The sequence below is a fragment of the Cibotium barometz genome, chromosome 28 (assembly GCF_041138505.1).
Source record: "Cibotium barometz isolate CiBa-2024 chromosome 28, ASM4113850v1, whole genome shotgun sequence".
In the NCBI taxonomy this organism is placed as follows: Eukaryota; Viridiplantae; Streptophyta; class Polypodiopsida; order Cyatheales; family Cibotiaceae; genus Cibotium; species Cibotium barometz.
The window spans coordinates 50,019,751-50,039,619 of NC_141073.1; the positions used below are offsets into that span (position 1 = coordinate 50,019,751).

Below are 19,869 nucleotides of genomic sequence, written 5' to 3' on the forward strand. Positions count from 1 at the left end.
CTCGTCCTGGCCTCTTCCGAAGCCTGGCTTTCTCAAATTTCAGCAAAACCCAATCACCTTCTTTGACTTCCATGTCCCTTCTATGCTTGTCAGCAGCCATTTTATGCTTATCCTGAGATCTTGCAATGGGTGTCCGCACCTGACCAAAGGCTACATCCAAGTCACGAACATATTCATCAGCTGCAAAAATCTCATCCTTTGTACGAAGGATGGGTGGCAATACCACTCTGCCATAGATAATCTCAAATGGAGCCTTTCCCGCCGTGGAAGCATGGATCGTATTGTTGTAGGCAAACTCAACAAGTGGAAGATACTTCTCCCATGTAGTCTTTTGATCTGCCACATAACATTTCAACAAATCCAACACGGCTGAATTTGCAGCTTCACTTTGGCCATCCGTTTGGGGATGATAAGCTGATGAAAACTCAAGTTTAGTACGCATATTATCAAATAAAGCCCTCCAAAAGAGGCTTGTAGTCATGGGATCTCTATCCCCAACAATGGATTTAGGCATACCATGATGCTTGAAAATATTAGCAAGAAAAAGCTTTACCATATAATCAGCTTTAATGGTTTTCTTGATGGGCAAGAAATGAGCTTGCTTGCTAAACCTGTCCACAATGGTCCAAATAGCATCATTCCCATGCTGGGATCTGGGCAAGTCCATAATAAAATCCATAGTAATACTTTCCCAAGGTTGCGAGGGAATAGGCAATGGCTGAAGCAAACCTGGAGGTTTTTGCCTATCAAATTTCACATTTTGGCAAGTAATACATGCACGTACATAAGCCTCAATGTCTTTACGCATGGTTGGCCAAAAGAAATATCTCTGAATCATGCGAGTAGTGGGCATAATACCTCTATGACCAGCATAAGGTGGAGCATGACATTCGTCCATAACCTTTGGACGCAAATCCTTCACCACACATAGGCAATTATCCTTCATAAGATAACCCTCGTTGATAACATAAGAGGCATGTGAATGACCAGCCATCAAATCAGTCTATATATGGCAAAAATCAGCATTCAAATGGTACAAATCTCGCATAGTAGATAAGTCTCCATGAGAGGCCACTGAGAGTGCAGCTACATAAGGCCTCTTGGATAGTGCATCGGCCACCACATTTTTCTTTCCTGGAGTATGCACAATCTGAAAATGAAACATGGAAAGAAAGTTTGCCATTCTCATCTGCTTCTCTGAAAGCTTTGTTTGAGATAGAAAGTATCTCAAGCTTTGATGATCTGTCTTGACTACAAATTCAGTCCCAAGAAGATAATGTTTCCATATCTTTAAGGCATGAATTACAGCCAAGAGCTCTTTCTCATAGATATCCATATGAAGCTCGGCATCATGCAAACGACGGCTCTCGTATGCAACTGCATGCCCTTCTTGATTTAGGACAGCTCCTATGCAATCACCACAAGCATCACATTCAACTACGAATGACTTGTGCAAGTCAGGAACAATCAATACTGGACCACATATAATAGCATGCTTGAGCTGCAAGAAAGCATCCTGTTCCTTTGAAGTCCATTTGAAAGTGATTTTCTTCTTTGTGAGATCATGTAGAGGAGTGGCTATCATAGCAAAATGCCTTATGAAACGCCTGTAATACGAACATAATCCCAGAAAACTACGTACTTGATGTACGTTTTGCAATTCGGGCCAATCCCGAATGGTCTCTATCTTTGCAGGGTCCATTGTAACTCCCATCTTTGTACAGTATGTCCCAAATAATGAATCTCTGAAAGGAAGAACTCACTTTTCTTGGCATTAATGAAAAGTTTATGCTTCCGCAACTCTTCGAACACTGTGACCAAATGAGTTCTGTGTTCCTGCTCATTTTTGGAGAAAACCAAGATATCATCAAAGAATACTCCTGTGAATTTGCGATGGGGTCGGAATATCCTATCCATCATATGATTAAACGTGGCAGGAGCATTGGTGAGACCAAAAGGCATTACCAAAAATTCACATAGTCCGAAGGCTGTCCTGAATGCAGTTTTATGGACATCTTGTGGCACCACTCGTATCTGGTGATAACCACTTTTCAAATCAAGTCTGCTAAAGCAAGCCGAACCATCAAGCTTATCCAAAATATCATCAATTCGCGGAATCGGGAATCTGTTCTTGATGGTAAGCTTGTTCAAAGCTCTGTAGTCCACACACATGCGGAATGATCCGTCCTTCTTTTGAACAAGAAGCACAGGAGAGCAGTAAGGTGAGGAACTGGACTGAACCAAACCTTTCTCCAAAAGCTTGTTTACCTCTTCATGATCTCTTCTAGTTGTGCAGCACTCACTCGGTATGCGGGTTTGTTGGGTGGAGAACTACCTGGCACAAGATCTATGTGTGGGGGTGGGTGCATGGTCACCTACCCACACCCCCAAAGAGCTGGCCGCCCACATGCAAGCGTGGGGAGCCAGCCAGCATTATTCGTGTAACTCCACTTCAACCTTACAAATTAAAGCCACCACCTCCATCGTGGACCATCAGCAATCGTTTTTCACCCTTCGTGGAGAATCGAGCGTTCATCTCTTCGCTCCTTCAGGCTGCGCATGTACACGAGCAAACGGCTTCTTCTGCACTTCTGTACTCGGCTGCTGCTGACAGGGTGCGCTCCCTTCTCCAATAGGCGACTGCCTCTCATACAGGTGGCTGCGCCTGTTTTACCTGCAGGCTGCTCTACCTATTCAACAGGCGCTGCCCCCACCTGAAGCAGCCAGGCGATTCTTATCTCCAGCAAGCACTACGCCTGTCTTCCTGCAGGCTGCCCACTACACAGTAGGCGCAGGTGGTTGAACAGCCAGCCGGCTGTTTCCCCATCTTCAGACGGCCTTTTTTCACCATCTCCCAGGCGGCTGTGCTTCAACCTACGCTTCTGTTCCCATACAGCTGGCAGCTGCGCCTGTCCATTGCAAGCGATTGGGCGCCTCTTTCACCACTCCTCTACAGGCTGCGTGAGGCTGCCCCTTCTCCACTGCAGCCAGGCGGTTCTATAAGTTGCTGTCCATCATCAGCAGGCTACGCTCCAGTAGACGACTGTCCACGGTTTGGTAGCTGTGTTCCTACGGTGGCTACACCTTCTACACAGGAAGCTCCTTCTCAACCTCCTCGACAGGCTGCTGTGTGTTGGTGTCTCACTCAAGTAAATGCACACAAATACCTCGGGTATTGGTTTTCCATCTGCAAGCTACAAGTAAGTGAATTTTCAGATTTGAATAAAGTACTTTGTGATAAATCTGATAAGGGATTCCCGACTCCCTTTACGGCCAACACCCGTTCGGTGCCGGGTAGTCCAAGCTATTGGAGAACCTCGGTCCAAAGGTGCTGAGATCGGGAGAGCCAGGCGTTAGTACGGGAGCGCCTGTTTGTGCGTGGTCCTGGAACACCAGTTGGGCGCTCTCCGCGGAGTAGAGTGAAAGCACAGGACCGTAGAGACTGGACCACGCTAGTGGTCGTTCTGCTTCGAGTATCTACTTCGAGTCTATTTGTTTGGTACTGTATTCATATGTACATGGACATCATCTGGTTCTTGGAACCCATGGAGCATTGTATTTGTTAAATACTCCCAATAAATATATCATATATTGAGGGGGGGGTCGGCCCGTTCCGGCCCCAGTGCTGGTGTCCATTTATCCATTTCATTTCACTTCAATTTCAAGTTGTAATTAAGTTGTCCATTTTAAATTGTGGTATTAAGTTGTGCTATTACGCGTGTGGGTGTCCAACGGAGTCTTTCCCACTTGACGGGATCGGTTTCAGTTCCCTTCATCCTCTTGAAGACTTTTGTCGTGAAGAAATGCGACAAATCGAAGATCTCAACACTCCAAGGACTTCCATCGCGAAGACTTCCGTTGTCATCGACTCTACGTGCTATTGGTAAGCTTTTATGCTTAAATATGGGAGTAAGTAGCAGGAGGGAGGAACCGGATTACAAGATCACATAGCTTGAGTAGTGTTCTCTTGTCCTACGTGCTCTCTTGCAGATTGTTGCTACCATGTGTTGGTGGAACAATAGAGAGCAAATGGTAGTGAACATGGGCACTTGAGAGGGTAGTGTGGATTGCAAGTCTACACAACCACTTGTTTGCAATACTGTATTCATGTGCATTGGTATGGAAATCTGGTCAGAAATGCCCATGACACTATGTACTTGATTCTCCCAAGATCAATATACTTTATTTGAGGGAGGGGTCGGTCGTTCCGGCTCATTGTGTGTCTCTTGTCAATTCAGCAATTTACTTCTTGTATTTGAGCAAGTGTCCATCAAATCTTAGTGTATTTAAGTGTATTGATTAGCATTGTGTTCAACCAAGTTCCAGTGATCAAGTGATGATCACGGAGCGGGAAATGAACTGAGTGCTAATGGGAAAAGTAAGCACTATATGACGGGGAAAATGAGCGGTGCTAATGCTAGAGCACAAAAGTACATGAACGCATCACCATAAATGCATGTCAAAGATCATGTGGACATCAACTGCATCAAATCAAGAAGCATGGCATATGCTGCATAGAAGAAGGCGTTATAAAACCCTCCAAGAAGGAAAGTAAATATAATTACCCCCTCAAGATAAGCATCCAAATGCCGAACTGAATTGCATGTAATTCACATCAATGACAACAAGAGAGCAAAGCATAGCTTGCAAACGGCATCAGTGATAAGCATAAGAAAATGTAGCAGGATACGCATGTGTAGAGGCAGTAGGGCCCCAAAGTCATGCCTGTGAGATATGCAATGTAACCTGCAAGAGGTAAACTCATCAATGGAGTGTCCAATGAGTAAAAATCAGCAATGGTAGGGCTGATAAAAGTAAAAATTCAGCAATGGATAAAGGCTAAAAATTGGGAGGCATGTATGGCAAGAGTAAAGATGCATAATCCCACAAGAAAAGAATAGATGTGGCATGTCAAAGCTATGAGAGCAAGCCAACACTGGCTGAGTGTGTAGAAAGCACTCCCAGCAAACATCACATATGCAAAAGTGACAATGTCAACATTGTAGAGACAATGCCGCTGCAAGAGAAGGTAGCATAGACAAGCATCAGGGTCAATAAGCATAAGTGACCATAAGGCATCACCAACTGCATGTGGGCATGTAAAATCCCCCCTGAAATGCATCTGCCAGACAAATCATACCAAGAGTATTGACTATATGGCATAGTCATCAAAAGCAACCGCATCAGAAGACATCTCTGTAGGTGAAGAAGATGAAATGACCATGGCTTTAACATTTTTGGCCAGATTGGCCTCATTGGTACCGGCTAAAGAAGATGCCAACTTCTTCTTTTTCTCACTCGCAATACGCTTATGACATTCCTCTATGGTATGTACTATTTTTCTGCAATAATTACATCACTTTTTCTGCAATAATTACATCACTTTTTCTTTTCAGACGTGTCTTCTTTCTTGGGAGGATCCATTGAGCTAGGTCGAGGCCCAAGGCGATTCCCAAGAAACGAAGTAGCCATAGCTGACTCAGAAGAAATCAGATTGTTCCTGTTGGAATGGGATTGCTCTTTGTTAAGCATAAGAGTCACAAGAGTGTCAAAAGTGATAGCATTAGGCGCATTACCACTCAACAACGCAATGTGGTCCCAAATGATTGATACGAGTTTGGCAAATTTCTCAAGACTGTCTGAACCAAATAACCATTTGTCAGGACCTCATCAATATCGATAAGCTGCTCTCTAAGGTCTTTCACATGCGTAAGGTACTGATCAATCGGATCACCTTCATGCATGCGATCGGACTCTAGCTTGCCCTGAAGGAGCCTTGTTGCGACTCAAATACGATGCCACTAATATGTCCCAAGCACCTTTGGTAGTGGTGCGTGATCGAATATGCGGAATAATGTGCTTGCAGCACGAGAGAGCAATCAATGCATGGGCCTGGGCATCCCTAGCATCCCAAGTACGCTGTTGCTGGGTAGGAGGAGGGCGAGAAGGTTGACCTGCAGGAGGATGAGCAGAAACAACTTCACCATCCGCTAGTGCAGGTGCGAGAGGATGCTCCTCAATGCCATCCACATAGTGCCAACCATTCTTGGCGACCAAAACATGCCGCATCATGTAAGACCACATGGGGTAGTTATCCCCATTCAATTTGTCCTTAGTAGACAACATGCCAAAGAGATCATTGCTGCTGCTGGCCATGATAATAGCAAAAAAAATTCACCCCAAGAATAGACAAAGCCCAGCAAGGCTATACGAATGCGGGAGCAAAGTAGCAGAAAAACAAGTGGACTGGAAGGGAACTCCTTCACCACAATAGAGACAAATACATGTGCCAATCACTATAAAAGTACTGCACTCAAAGCAAGGCTGTCAAAGCATCCACAATGGCATACATATACTGTAGGAACCACAAATGTGTACATAAGCCTTGTAAAATATACTCTCAGCTCAGAATCAATCTGCAATGTGCACGAATGTGTAATGAAATTTGGGGGAAATGTGCAAAAGCCCCAAATGTCACACAATGTCACCTGTAACCACCTGTAATGCGACTCAATCTGCTGAAAATCCACAATTATGTATACATATGTGCACAAATTCCAGGTAAATCACTGCCAAATGACTCGAATAGTGCAAAAGAGGGCTCGATGTCAAAAAGCCCCAATTTTTGACAGCAAATTGGGCCAATTAGAGAGTCTCGGGAAGGGGAAAATTGATAGGAGACCGCAAAACAACCCTTGTAAAGTATTGCACCTAAATCTGCTGGAAATGCCCAATATCTCAAGAACCCCAAATTTGTGGGTCAATCCCAAGGGAATCCTGCTCAATGTCGGTTCAATGTATGAATTTGGTGCCTAATTTTGCTTGAAAACAAAAAGTCCCAAATTTTTAAACAAAAAATTGAGGTATTCTGAGGATTGGAAGCTTTGTAGAAGAGGCAAACTGAGCACAGATCTCCAATGTTGTATCAAGGCCACAAAGGGCTGCAGATAATCACAGCTCTGCTTCAGAACAGCCAGTTGCACAACGTGCAGCTCATGGATGCAGATCTGCAAACAACAGTAGCCGGGGGACTTCACGTATGGCAGCTGACAGGGTTGTACGGCAGTGCTCGGTGGCTGGTACAGCAGGCGGTGTGCAACAGCAGCAGGTAAAGCTCCAGCAGGCAGCGCGCAGCTCAGCTGGGCGCAGTAGCAGCACTAGCTGCAGCAGGTCGTGAGTAGCGGCGGTTAGCAACACGCGAAGTACGGCAGCACAGCAAAGTACAGCGGCAGCAGCTGCGATGATGGCACCTGCAGTAAATGCGCAGCTAGCAGGCAAAGCTAGTACAGCAGTTCTAATAGCATACAACACAGCAGCACTGAAGTGCGCTGCAGCACAGGCGACGTACAGCAGTGTGCAGGGTAAGCAAACAACGCGCAATGAAGGCAGCGCTCAGCACGCATTATACGACAGAACCTGTACGCAGCAGAGAATGGGCGCGCACAGTACGGCAACGTTTCAAGCTGCACGGCCGCGTGCAGATCTGTACGCACGAGAGAGAGTACACACAGATCTAGAGAGAGAGAGTGCGCAAGCAAGAGAGAGATTATGTGCTCAGTGTTCAGTCCTCAGTGCAGTAGGCTCAAGCTTGAGCAAGAAGGGCAAACCCTAGCTCTGATACCAATGTTGGGGATGGAGGAAGCTAGCCTACGCACAGACACACACACAAGCTCACACACAGAGAAACGTGAGAGTGAGAGATGCTGGAAAGGTGTACTCTTGATAATGATGAGATGTACGAAGTGAGAGTACATAATAGCCCTAGGGCGAAATGCCCACACACAAGAGTGTGTTCCCACGGGGAAAAAACCCGTGTCCAATCAGGGTAAAAGGACAGAGCGGGTTCACACCTGAACGGGCCGGGCGGACATGACCAGAACATGACCAACATTGTAGCCAAGGGATATGCTCAGCGTCTTGGTGTTGACTATGATGATACTTTTGCTCCTACTACTCGGATGGCGACTATCAGGACTACTCTTGTTGTGGCTAGCAGGAAAAGGTGGCCAGTATATCATATGGATGCAATGGAGATCTCAAGGAGGACGTCTATGTAGAGTAACCTCCTGGCTTTCAGCATCCTAACCCCAAAGGCATGGTGTAAAGGTGGCCAGTATATCATATGGATGCAATGGAGATCTCAAGGAGGACGTCTATGTAGAGTAACCTCCTGGCTTTCAGCGTCCTAACTCCAAAGGCATGGTGTAAAGGTGGCCAGTATATCATATGGATGCAATGGAGATCTCAAGGAGGACGTCTATGTAGAGTAACCTCCTGGCTTTCAGCGTCCTAACTCCAAAGGCATGGTGTACAGGCTGAAAAAGCCTTGTATGGATTGAAATAGGCTGGCTCCCAGAGCTTGGAATGAGAAGATTGATGCATTCTTCCAGCGTAAGGGATTTCAACATTCAGCTGCGGATCTGAACCTCTACATCCACAGGGACCACGGCCTTACGACAGTCATTGTGTTGTACGTGGATGATCTCATCATCACTGGTGGCAATACACAGCACATAAGGAAGACTAAGGCGACGTTGCAGGCGGAGTTTGAGATGATCGACATGGGTCTCTTGGTTTAGAAATTTGGCAGGACTAGAGGGGGATTTTCATATCCCAGAAGTGGTACGTTCATGAGCTTCTTGAGGCCTTTGGCATGGAGTGTAAGCCCATATCTACTCCGATGAACTTGAATGTGAGGCTTTCAGCTCATGATGATTCTGAGTTGGTGGATACTTCTAAGTACTGGAAGCTTGCTAGATCATTGATCTGGTTGCTCAACACCAAGTTGGATATTTGCTTTCCGGTTGGGCTCTTGGCAGGGTTTATGAGTAAGCCCTGGAAAACTCATGGGCAAAAAGGATTGCGCATTCTGCGGTATCTGTGGGAAACCCCAGATCGCGGCATATTGCATGCTGTCGGGAAGGAGGGAGACGATGATCTTGTTTTGAGAGGTTGGATAGATTTTGTTTCGAGTAGGTGACATTGATTCCTGGAGGTCTACGACAAGCTATTGTTTCACCCTAAGCTCAGGTGCTATCTCATGGAGTAGCAAGAAGCAGCCTACTGTTGTATTGTCTTCGACCGAAGTAGCATGTACAGGTAGTTTGGCTTTGTCAACTGTTGGGAGAACTTGGCTTTCTGCTGTAAGGTTCCCCCCCTTCCACAAACAGGGGAAACGCTTAAGATAGTCCACTAAGTCTAAACTTGGAGAAAATTTCCTACTCATCGACACCTTGACCATGCAGAGATTCAAGGATACGATTCATAGGTAAGACCTAGTTCTATCCCGCAGGGGGAGCGTGGTCTCCTAAAAATCAAATCACCCATAGGGTAATCGATCATAATTTGGGTAACTACTAGTCTTGATTCCTAGAGACAACGCTTTTTTCCTCATCCATGCAAGGCACAGCCGTTGGCCTAGTCTTCTAGAATAGAATTGCTCGAGAACCTATTTATCTAACGTAGGGCTTTCACTTAATATGTTGGAAAGCTACCCGACTAATCGGGTCCACCCGTCCGTAGGATGGTGCCGTCGGGGCATTCCATCCTCCCACTTTCCACCCTACTCACGCGTCAATTTGTTTTCTAATTAATCCTACCACACTGTTTGACATAAACAAACATGTTCCTTAATTAAGACCCTTTTCACAAGGTTTGTTAAAACAACCTTTTTCTACAATATAATCATACCAAAGATAAGATTTATAAAAACAAAGTTTAAACATGAATCAATTTCATACAAGCCAAACTGGCTCTCTTATTCTTTTCCTTTATACCGCCGATGATCTAGAATTCGGCCTTCCAGCCTCCACATGCTGGGCAAAACTCTACGGGACCATACACCTCATTGTCGGCCGCTGGCGAGGACTCAAGCCGGCCTGTCGCCCTCTCAGGCTCCATCGCTCGATCCTCCCGCCTCTCAGAGGGATGTCTGCGTACTAGGGTGGGCTAATTCACCGCACTAGCCTGGGCCCTCAGAACTAGGCAGCATCACAATCACTCGCCTCAATCGGCAAACCTCATTCTCCCAATGGTATGAGGGATACCATGGGCCAACTCCGGGCCTTACTAACGTCTCCGCCGTCCGGCTATACAAGCACAAGAATGGGGCAGCGTCAAGGCAGGGAGAGTTGTACCTGTACCTTAATTTAACCAAGATAGCAATCCATTTACTCAACTAAACCATAGGACTAGAATCCATGTCACCTTCTTTAAGAAAACAATCTTTTTCACAAAGATTTTAGCATTTCAACTTGAGATTGTGATAAGACATTCTTTATTAAGGCATATGCTGTTGTTTGAAAGAATACAAACTTTAAATGGTAAATCAATCAAATAGATCACAGTAACAATCAATAGAGAAGCCGGGGCCATACCTCAACCCCTAAGAATGATATATAATTGAAAAACAAAATATGTATATACCTTATAGAAATTTGTCGTTTATCGTTGTCTTTGCTCGTTAACAAGAGCTTTAGAACTTGACATATGAGAATAGAGTCTTCTAATACCTTGTCTTACGATTGAAATCATCCAATCATCTCTAAGCTTTATTTCCTCTTACTCATACTGTGACTCTTCTCTCTTTCTAAGATCTATGGTGGCAAAATAGCCTTCTCTTACAAGGCTATGGCATACTATTCTTTCTCTAAAAGAAAAGCTATGGAGTTTTGGTCTCTTTCTCCGAAAGACCATAGCAATCTAAGCTTCTTTTCTAAGATATTAGATAAGAATGAAGGGACATATACATCTTAAACTCTAGGATTTCCTTGAGGCTACTTACTGCCTTCTCACAGTTTTCTCTATGTAGAGACCCTGACAGAAACAGCAAACTGTTTTGGCCATAACTCTCTGATAAAAACTCAGAATATGGTCAAAAGAACGGGAAGGCATCTGGTCTACAAGCCATTGCGGGCAGAATAGGCAAAAACGTGTGTATATAGCCACAAACGCGCCATCTTTGGAAACACGTTGTTTTTCCACATTTTTAGTATGCATGGACTCTAAATGTGTAAAAGTACTCTAAATATGACCTCTTATCACCTAAACTCGAAATTCTATTTTTGGGGATACTTATCTCTTAATAGAACTATTCTTATGTTCTTATTTCTTTTAGGATTTTTGGAGCTAATATTTTTATTCTAACACTTTTCTAATGTTTCTAGCCTTATTGTCTCACTCTTTCTAATTACACTCTCTTTTCTTATTGAAATCTATATTAAAAGAGACACATACATACATGGCTTGGGAGGGACCTTACAATCTCCCCCACTTAAAAGATTCGAGATGTCCTCATCTCGCGAGCTGGTAGTATCTAAGTAAATCCTCGTGTCTCTTTCAAAGTGGTGTCTCCACTAGGTAGAAATTTTCTTTTATCTAAACATTGTTGCGAGTCTCTTATTCCATGTGTTTGGCTTGTTTTGTTGTGCCTCCAAAAGGTCTTTATTATTCTAGAGTTAATTGGCCTTATTATCCTAATTTCATGTATCCATATACCTCTCATATGATATGAATCTTCGAATTCCTTATTCTATACTCCCTTGTAGTATGGTACTTAATAAATTATCATGGAAAAACATAAGGGAATCAATCCTTTACGCAATCTAACCTATGATAGCAATTTCATAATCTTAGTATCGTCTTGTAGAATACCTCTATTCATCATGCACATTACTTCACATGAATCTTGCACCAATCCTCTTCTATTTACTCATAGAAATACTTGTTGAATTCGATTATCTTTAACCCTGCTATCCCTATTTTTTGACCTAATTTTGTTGCTCTAGCTCATGATTCCTTGTAGCCAAGGGTGGGCTTGACGTTCCTCTTGAATTAGGAGACCTCTTCTTGATTATCATGGAAGGACTCATGTCCTTCTCGACACTTTCTATACAAAAAAAACTTTATCATAGTCTCTGGCTATAATTATGGCGTCTGAAATAGAGGATGGTTTCACATTCTTGATGAGGTTATTCAAAGATAGATTAAGCTTCCAAATGAATCGATAGAGAAGAATTACCTCATCCAGCTCTTGAGCAATTTGGAGAAGTTTTTAACAAAAGTTTGGTGGTATTCTTTTAGGGTCTTTCCTTCTTGGGTTAGCTCTAAAAATTCGTTCATTTTATCCTCTCGAAATCCTAGAGGACAAAACCTGTCACAAAGGTATACTTTCATGGCATCTCATAACTGATTCTAGCTCCAGTGGTTAGGTTGACAACAATGCTTGTAACTTTCTAGCTCCAATGGTTAGATTGACAACAATGCTTCCAACTAATTTGGCATTTCTTACGATTTTTAGACACGAGCAAGGGTGAGCTTGCTTCTTTCATTGTATCCATTAAAAGTTCAAAACTATCAAATACTTATCATAGCGCCACATTTGAAGGCAGTCAGGATTAATACATTTGAGATCTTCATTTTTTTGAGAATTACATATCTGGTATCTTGGGATTGACACATCTGGTGCCTTGGGATTGACACATCCAAAGATTATCAGGATTGACACATCTAAGATGATTGGTTTTCTGAAAATTACACATCTAGTATCTTGGGATTAACACATCTAAGAGCATGATCCTCTAGGAATTACACATCCGAGACCCATGTTTGTCTGAGATGGGTTTAAAATCTTGGATGAAAAGCATCCAATGGATGGCATTCACACGTCAACTATTCAAACCTTAATGGAATTATAATCTTAATAATTTATAATATGCAAGTTAATGAGATATATCCTGAAAATTTCTCTAAACAAGTTTCGGTCTATCCTTCTAGTCATTCAGTCTCTCACTAGTTTCTTAATTTGATCACCCTATGTTTTTCCTCACAAAAGATTTTCTCCCCAACCTTATTTCTCAAATTTATTGTACAAATATCTTGCGTGTGCACCCCCAAGATACAAGCACAATTTCATAGGATGATTGTCTCAACATGTGAGGATATTCAAATCACTTCTATGGCCAGTAGAGATGATTGATTCGTCCTCATATGATAAACAATCGCTTGTTTTAATCCCTTGATAGTTAACCTTTGAAAAACAAATCCTAGGAACTATGATCCGCTCTGATACCACTTGTAAGGTTCCCCCCCTTCCACAAACAGGGGAAACGCTTAAGATAGTCCACTAAGTCTAAACTTGGAGAAAATTTCCTACTCATCGACACCTTGACCATGCAGAGATTCAAGGATACGATTCATAGGTAAGACCTAGTTCTATCCCGCACGGGGAGCGTGGTCTCCTAAAAATTAAATCACCCATAGGGTAATCGATCATAATTTGGGTAACTACTAGTCTTGATTCCTAGAGACCGCTTTTTTCCTCATCCATGCAAGGCACAGCCGTTGGCCTAGTCTTCTAGAATAGAATTGCTCGAGAACCTATTTATCTAACGTAGGGCTTTCACTTAATATGTTGGAAAGCTACCCGACTAATCGAGTCCACCCGTCCGTAGGATGGTGCCGTCGGGGCATTCCATCCTCCCACTTTCCACCCTACTCACGCGTCAATTTGTTTTCTAATTAATCCTACCACACTGTTTGACATAAACAAACATGTTCCTTAATTAAGACCCTTTTCACAAGGTTTGTTAAAACAACCTTTTTCTACAATATAATCATACCAAAGATAAGATTTATAAAAACAAAGTTTAAACATGAATCAATTTCATACAAGCCAAACTGGCTCTCTTATTCTTTTCCTTTATACCGCCGATGATCTAGAATTCGGCCTTCCAGCCTCCACATGCTGAGCAAAACCCTACGGGACCATACACCTCATCGTCGGCCGCTGGCGAGGACTCAAGCCGGCCTGTCGTCCTCTCAGGCTCCATCGCTCGATCCTCCCGCTCCTCAGAGGGATGTCTGCGCACTAGGGTGGGCTAATTCACCGCACTAGCCTGGGCCCTCAGAACTAGGCAGCATCACAATCACTCGCCTCAATCGGCAAACCTCATTCTCCCAATGGTATGAGGGATACCATGGGCCAACTCCGGGCCTTACTAACGTCTCCGCCGTCCGGCTATACAAGCACAAGAACGGGGCAGCGTCAAGGCAGGGAGAGTTGTACCTGTACCTTAATTTAACCAAGATAGCAATCCATTTACTCAACTAAACCATAGGACTAGAATCCATGTCACCTTCTTTAAGAAAACAATCTTTTTCACAAAGATTTTAGCATTTCAACTTGAGATTGCGATAAGACATTCTTTATTAAGGCATATGCTGTTGTTTGAAAGAATACAAACTTTAAATGGTAAATCAATCAAATAGATCACAGTAACAATCAATAGAGAAGCCGGGGCCATACCTCAACCCCTAAGAATGATATATAATTGAAAAACAAAATATGTATATACCTTATAGAAATTTGTCGTTTATCGTTGTATTTGCTCGTTAACAAGAGCTTTAGAACTTGACATATGAGAATAGAGTCTTCTAATACCTTGTCTTACGATTGAAATCATCCAATCATCTCCAAGCTTTATCTCCTCTTACTCATACTGTGACTCTTCTCTCTTTCTAAGATCTATGGTGGCAAAATAGCCTTCTCTTACAGGGCTATGGCATACTATTCTTTCTCTAAAAGAAAAGCTATGGAGTTTTGGTCTCTTCTTCCGAAAGACCATAGCAATCTAAGCTTCTTTTCTAAGATATTAGATAAGAATGAAGGGACATATACATCTCAAACTCTAGGATTTCCTTGAGGCTACTTACTGCCTTCTCACAGTTTTCTCTATGTAGAGACCCTGACAGAAACAGCAAACTGTTTTGGCCATAACTCTCTGATAAAAACTCAGAATATGGTCATGTAACCAGTCAAAAGAACGGGAAGGCATCTGGTCTACAAGCCATTGCGGGCAGAATAGGCAAAAACGTGTGTATATAGCCACAAATGCGCCATCTTTGGAAACACGTTGTTTTTTCACATTTTTAGTATGCATGGACTCTAAATGTGTAAAAGTACTCTAAATATGACCTCTTATCACCTAAACTCGAAATTCTATTTTTGGGGATACTTATCTCTTAATAGAACTATTCTTATGTTCTTATTTCTTTTAGGATTTTTGGAGCTAATGTTTTTATTCTAACACTTTTCTAATGTTTCTAGCCTTATTGTCTCACTCTTTCTAATTACACTCTCTTTTCTTATTGAAATCTATATTAGAAGATACACATACATACATGGCTTGGGAGGGACCTTACATCTGCAAGGGAAGAGTTCTACCATTTTATGTGATAACCAGAGTTGTCTGGCGATTGGTCAGAACCTGACGTTTCATGCTTGAACAACCAAGCATATTGAGATCCAGTACCACTTTGTACGGGAGAAGCTCTTGGATGGTACCATTGCATTGATCTTTTGCAAGACAAAGGATAACTTGGCAGACCTCTTCAGTGCCATCATAACTGTGAAACGTTTCAGCCCCTGAAAGGTTTCATGTCGAAACGGGGTTCGAAACGCCAAAACGTTTCACCCATGGATAGGTGCATACTAAAACCCCACACTGAAATGCCTACACACACACACACACACACACACACACACACACTCACTCTGTGTATCTGTGTATGCATGTATGTATGTATGTGTGTTTGATATATAGGCATACATACATTCATACATACATACATGCATGCATACATACATCCATAGAGTGTGTGTGTGTGTGTGTGTGTGTATATGTATAAATATATATAGACACACACACACACACACACACACTCTATGTATGTATGTATGCATGTATATGTGGGTGTTGTATGTTTATGTATCACCAAAACGCCTAGTGTTTCAGCGTTTCACGGGAATGTTTCAGGGCTGAAACGTTTCGTATCGAAAAAGGGACCGAAACGCGTTTCACGATTACGCTGCCCTTCACAAAGGCTCTTTAGCAGACTTTGGTCAAGGCACACTCCAGATCCCTTGGATTACTTCCACATGCCGGATCTGAGAGGGGGTGTTAGCGGGTCATTTCCGGTTGTCAGTTTCTTGGCAACCTTTTGGTCTTGTTCAGAGGCTTGTTTTTGTCAGCCTAGCCCTTGATTGTGGGTTGGCCACCCAATGTCCATCTGCCCCATTTTTGGGCATTTTCCTCAGGTCTATTTATTTTTTTTAGGTCGTGGGTGTTTTTCTAGAGGTGTGGTTGACCTACCTCTGAGTGACCTATAAATAGGTCACTTACCCACTTATTCCCTCAATTCAGTTCAGATCCCTTGAGCCCTCACTCACTGGTACTCAGGTACCCACGTGAGTGCTCTCTTGTATGCATCTATTCTTGATATAGAGATTGGCGTTTTGGTCTTCTATCTATCTCCCTCTTTCTCTCTCACTCTCATCGTGCGCAAGTCTTGCAAGCTTCTCATCAATTTGGCCCGTGGTACTGTGTTGAAGGCTTTGTAGAAATCCACGGAACAGCTATGAATCCCTCCTCTTCTGGTCCCTCCCCTCCTCAATGATGGCTCGAAGTGTGAAGATGTGATCAAGTGTTGAAAAGCCCTTCCGAAAATCAATCCCTGCTTCTCATCCCAGCAGCTAAGCTCATGCTGGAGGATGGATCCATGTAGCTTGGCCATGGTGTGGCCTATCATGATGGTCCTGTAGTCAGTGGGATCCATGGGGTGGCCGGATTTCAGGATGGGAACGATTGTGTAAGTTGTGCCCAGCCGGTGGGAAAGCCCTCACAAATCGTCCTATTGAACGTATGTGTCAATGGTGGTGCTAATGTATCCCTCACATGAGAGAAGTCTCTCATATGGTCCTGGGCTTTTCGGGTCTGCATCCTGTTAATGGCATCCTGCAGCATACTTAGAGGTGGTTTTGAGGGCGCGGGGCTCTGATGGCCAAGAAAGGAAAAGTTGATTTGGGATTTGGTAGAGGGTGGTGGCGTAGTGGCCCAGAGAGAGAGAGAGAGAGAGAGAGAGAGAGAGAGATTAATGTCTGCGAAAGGCCACAGTGGCCTATGAGACCAAAACATAGTACACAGCTGATGGTGTCTCATCAAAAGTAAGACAAAAAGGACTAAAAAAGTCCTAAAACAGTCCTAAACAGCTATGAAAGGAAAATACTCCTACTGAGGTACAACAAAAGTGTATAATATCTACAACTAGCATAAGACTGGTGTAATCTTCTCATCTCAGTATCTCTCTCATGGGGTGCTGTAAGATAGAGAAACTAAAGTGGCGGGGCAGTCGTCTCCTGTGGGGGGTGATGATGGCTCTAATCCACCGGTGATGAAGCGGCCGTCACAACCTACAAGTATTGTGCTATCTGTGCACAGTGGAAGGAGTGTTGTTGGAGTGTGGTTGGATGGACATACATGCTGGAATTTCCAAGAGTCAATCTGCTCATTAATCATATTGATTTTCAGAATGATTTGTATGCAGGTATCTATGCGCATACAGACATACAGATACAGAGGCCATGCTTAAGAGAAAATACGTTCTGGTGTGTACGCATGTGTATGAATGCACTTACTTTTTTTTTCTCAAGGGATTAATTTATATGTGAGAAATCACACTACATTTATATATATTTATGCAGCTGTGACTTTTTCTACCCTACAGATGGGTCATCTCCTGAGATGCCTTTGTCGTTCCGCGCTGGAAGAGCAGTGCAATGTTTTTGGCATTAATGGAGAAATGAGAAAAGACTTTTACAAGGCTTTAAAGCATGCTGGTGTCGAGGATCCCATTCTTATTGTGTTCTGGCACGATGATGTTTTGGCTAATGCACAAGGCGCCAATCCGCAACACTCGAAGCAGGCTTTGCTGAATACCATTCTTGCATCTCAAGGTTGTGCAGCACCACTGGCTAATAACACAAATATCTTCAACTTTGAAAACCTTCAAGCAGTTGGTGAGCTTGCTGACGCGCTAAGGAATCAACATCCCTGGGCATTTACTGATCCGGTAAATCGTCCTGCTCGTGTGGTTCTCATATCTGACCTCCGACACAAAGTTCCTTCATTTGCGAATTATCCATTGTTTTGATCTGACTAGCAGCACATACTAATTATGTAGTATGATTGATGGAAGCCTTGTTTTCTTAATCCGTTGATTTCTCACAAATTTTTGTCAAGATTGTGCATAGAGTCTAGTTTGTTCTTTTCGCTTCGCCATTAGCTTGAGGATGGATTTCTTGTGCATAGTCATGAACTCAGATGTCACGAACCCAATTACCTCATTAAGGAAATGAGTGTCCCTATAACTAATTAACTCTATTACACAAGTATCTCATAAACATATTCTCAAGCAAAGACTTTGTCATTCTCCTAGCATTGTTACACTTTGTTGGTTTTGCTTGTATCCACTCGATCAAATAATGTGTCAACTATGATATATTGTTCATGTGCATTCTTAGTAGGGAGTTTGATTGGTTCAACAAAATCACTTCCCCAATCAGCAAAAGCTCGTGTGGCCATCATTGGTCTTAATGACATTGTCTTGATTGCTTGGAATTTTTGTGCATTGGCAATGTCTCACAAATTCCTCTACATCTATAAATAATTAATAAGATATAACAAACCTTAGCTTAGATTCTTATCTCATGTACATAAAATTTTAATAAAGCCTCAAAATTCACTAAAAATCAACAACAATGATATGAAGTCCTTTAATTAGACAAGGTATGGTTGAACTAATCAACACATGGACTGCCAATCATTCTAGTGGTGGGTGCCAAGGACTGAAGGATAGAGAGCACAAGAGTTAAAGGAAACATGAAAGTTAACCCATAAAGCAAGTCGGCTAGGACATAACATTTTTAAGAGCCTTGATCAAGCAAAAACTGGAAAACAAGGTTCTTCTAAATTGGGAACTAACATAATACGCCAACTCCCCTTAACACGAATAGTTTATGGCAGAGATCTTAACTTCATCTGAGCAACTTCATAACAAATCACTGGAAGGTTGTTTTTACTGATTGGACATCTTGTAATGAGATGTAGAAGCCACGGTGGGTAGCCTAGAGAGTATCTCATTTCAGAATTCTTGTAATGAGATGTTCTGAAGGTGCATCTCCTGGATTTAGCCTTTAAGCTAGAACAAAGTCCCACCACTCACTTTTTTGCTACTTCTCTTCAGCACCTATATGATCTAGGGGAGGCGCTTAAAACCAATTGCTACACTGCAAGTAACCTTTCGACAAACAAACCCAACCAGGGAGGCAACCCACCAACACTAGCATTCACTATCTGCTCTTCATCAAGAAAGGGTAAACCTGGGGGATGCATGTGTGCCTGCTTGGCTAAAATTTGAGGTCTGAAACCTTCCCCGTTCGTGCTCTCTTGAGGATCTAGATTACTATGATCTACACACTAAAAGGGGATTAAAGGAAGATTAAAGTTATTGGGATAAGCAGCTAAGCACCCATCAAGAAAGGATGAGGGGTTGGATTTCTCTCCATGGAACTCTACTTAGGTGGCATGCTTTCGCTCACCAGACTTGCATATTATGGTATTGGGACAATAGATCGATTACCGGATGTTTTCAGGGTCGAACGAGAAATCCCAAAGAGGTTGCAAGCAAGCCATAAACCTCTGAGCATTGATAGGGGGGAATATAGAATTGCCAAGGACATTGTATTCAAGGATAGCAATGAGGAAGCGAAGCAAGTCAAAAGAGAGCTTAGAATAAATTAAGAAGTTTTAGACAAATTTCCACTTTTCGGATTATGACAACATCATGAGCTTCTGCGCGGGGAGGCACGCGCACCTAGCTAGGTGCGGATGGGGGCAGGGGATCCCCGATCCCCCCCCTTCATATCTTTTGGTCTCATCTTCCTTTTGTGGGCTTGAAGAAGAACTTGGTGGTGCTGGCTCTGTGGGCCATTTGTCGCTTGACTCCTTGGTGGGAATTGTGGCTTCCGCATGA

General features: G+C 43.0%; 1 protein-coding gene across 7 annotated transcripts in view; it reads left to right on the forward strand.

Annotated features, from left to right (window-relative positions):
• LOC147622893 (uncharacterized) overlaps positions 1 to 18,066 on the forward strand; it is a 42,817-nt gene extending 24,751 nt beyond the window's left edge. For 3 of the 7 annotated variants that reach the window (XM_086822508.1, XM_086822509.1, XM_086822506.1), the window contains exons 2-3: positions 17,383 to 17,443; positions 17,563 to 18,066. In XM_086822508.1, coding sequence (XP_086678634.1) covers positions 17,420 to 17,443; positions 17,563 to 17,988 — 450 coding nt within the window. In that variant the 5' untranslated portion in view covers positions 17,383 to 17,419 and the 3' untranslated portion in view covers positions 17,989 to 18,066. Of the gene's footprint in view, positions 1 to 17,366; positions 17,444 to 17,539 lie in introns of all 7 variants that reach the window. The other 4 variants (XM_086822510.1, XM_086822511.1, XR_015269550.1 and 1 more) reach the window with 3 other exon arrangements.
• Positions 18,067 to 19,869: the final 1,803 nt, after the last annotated feature.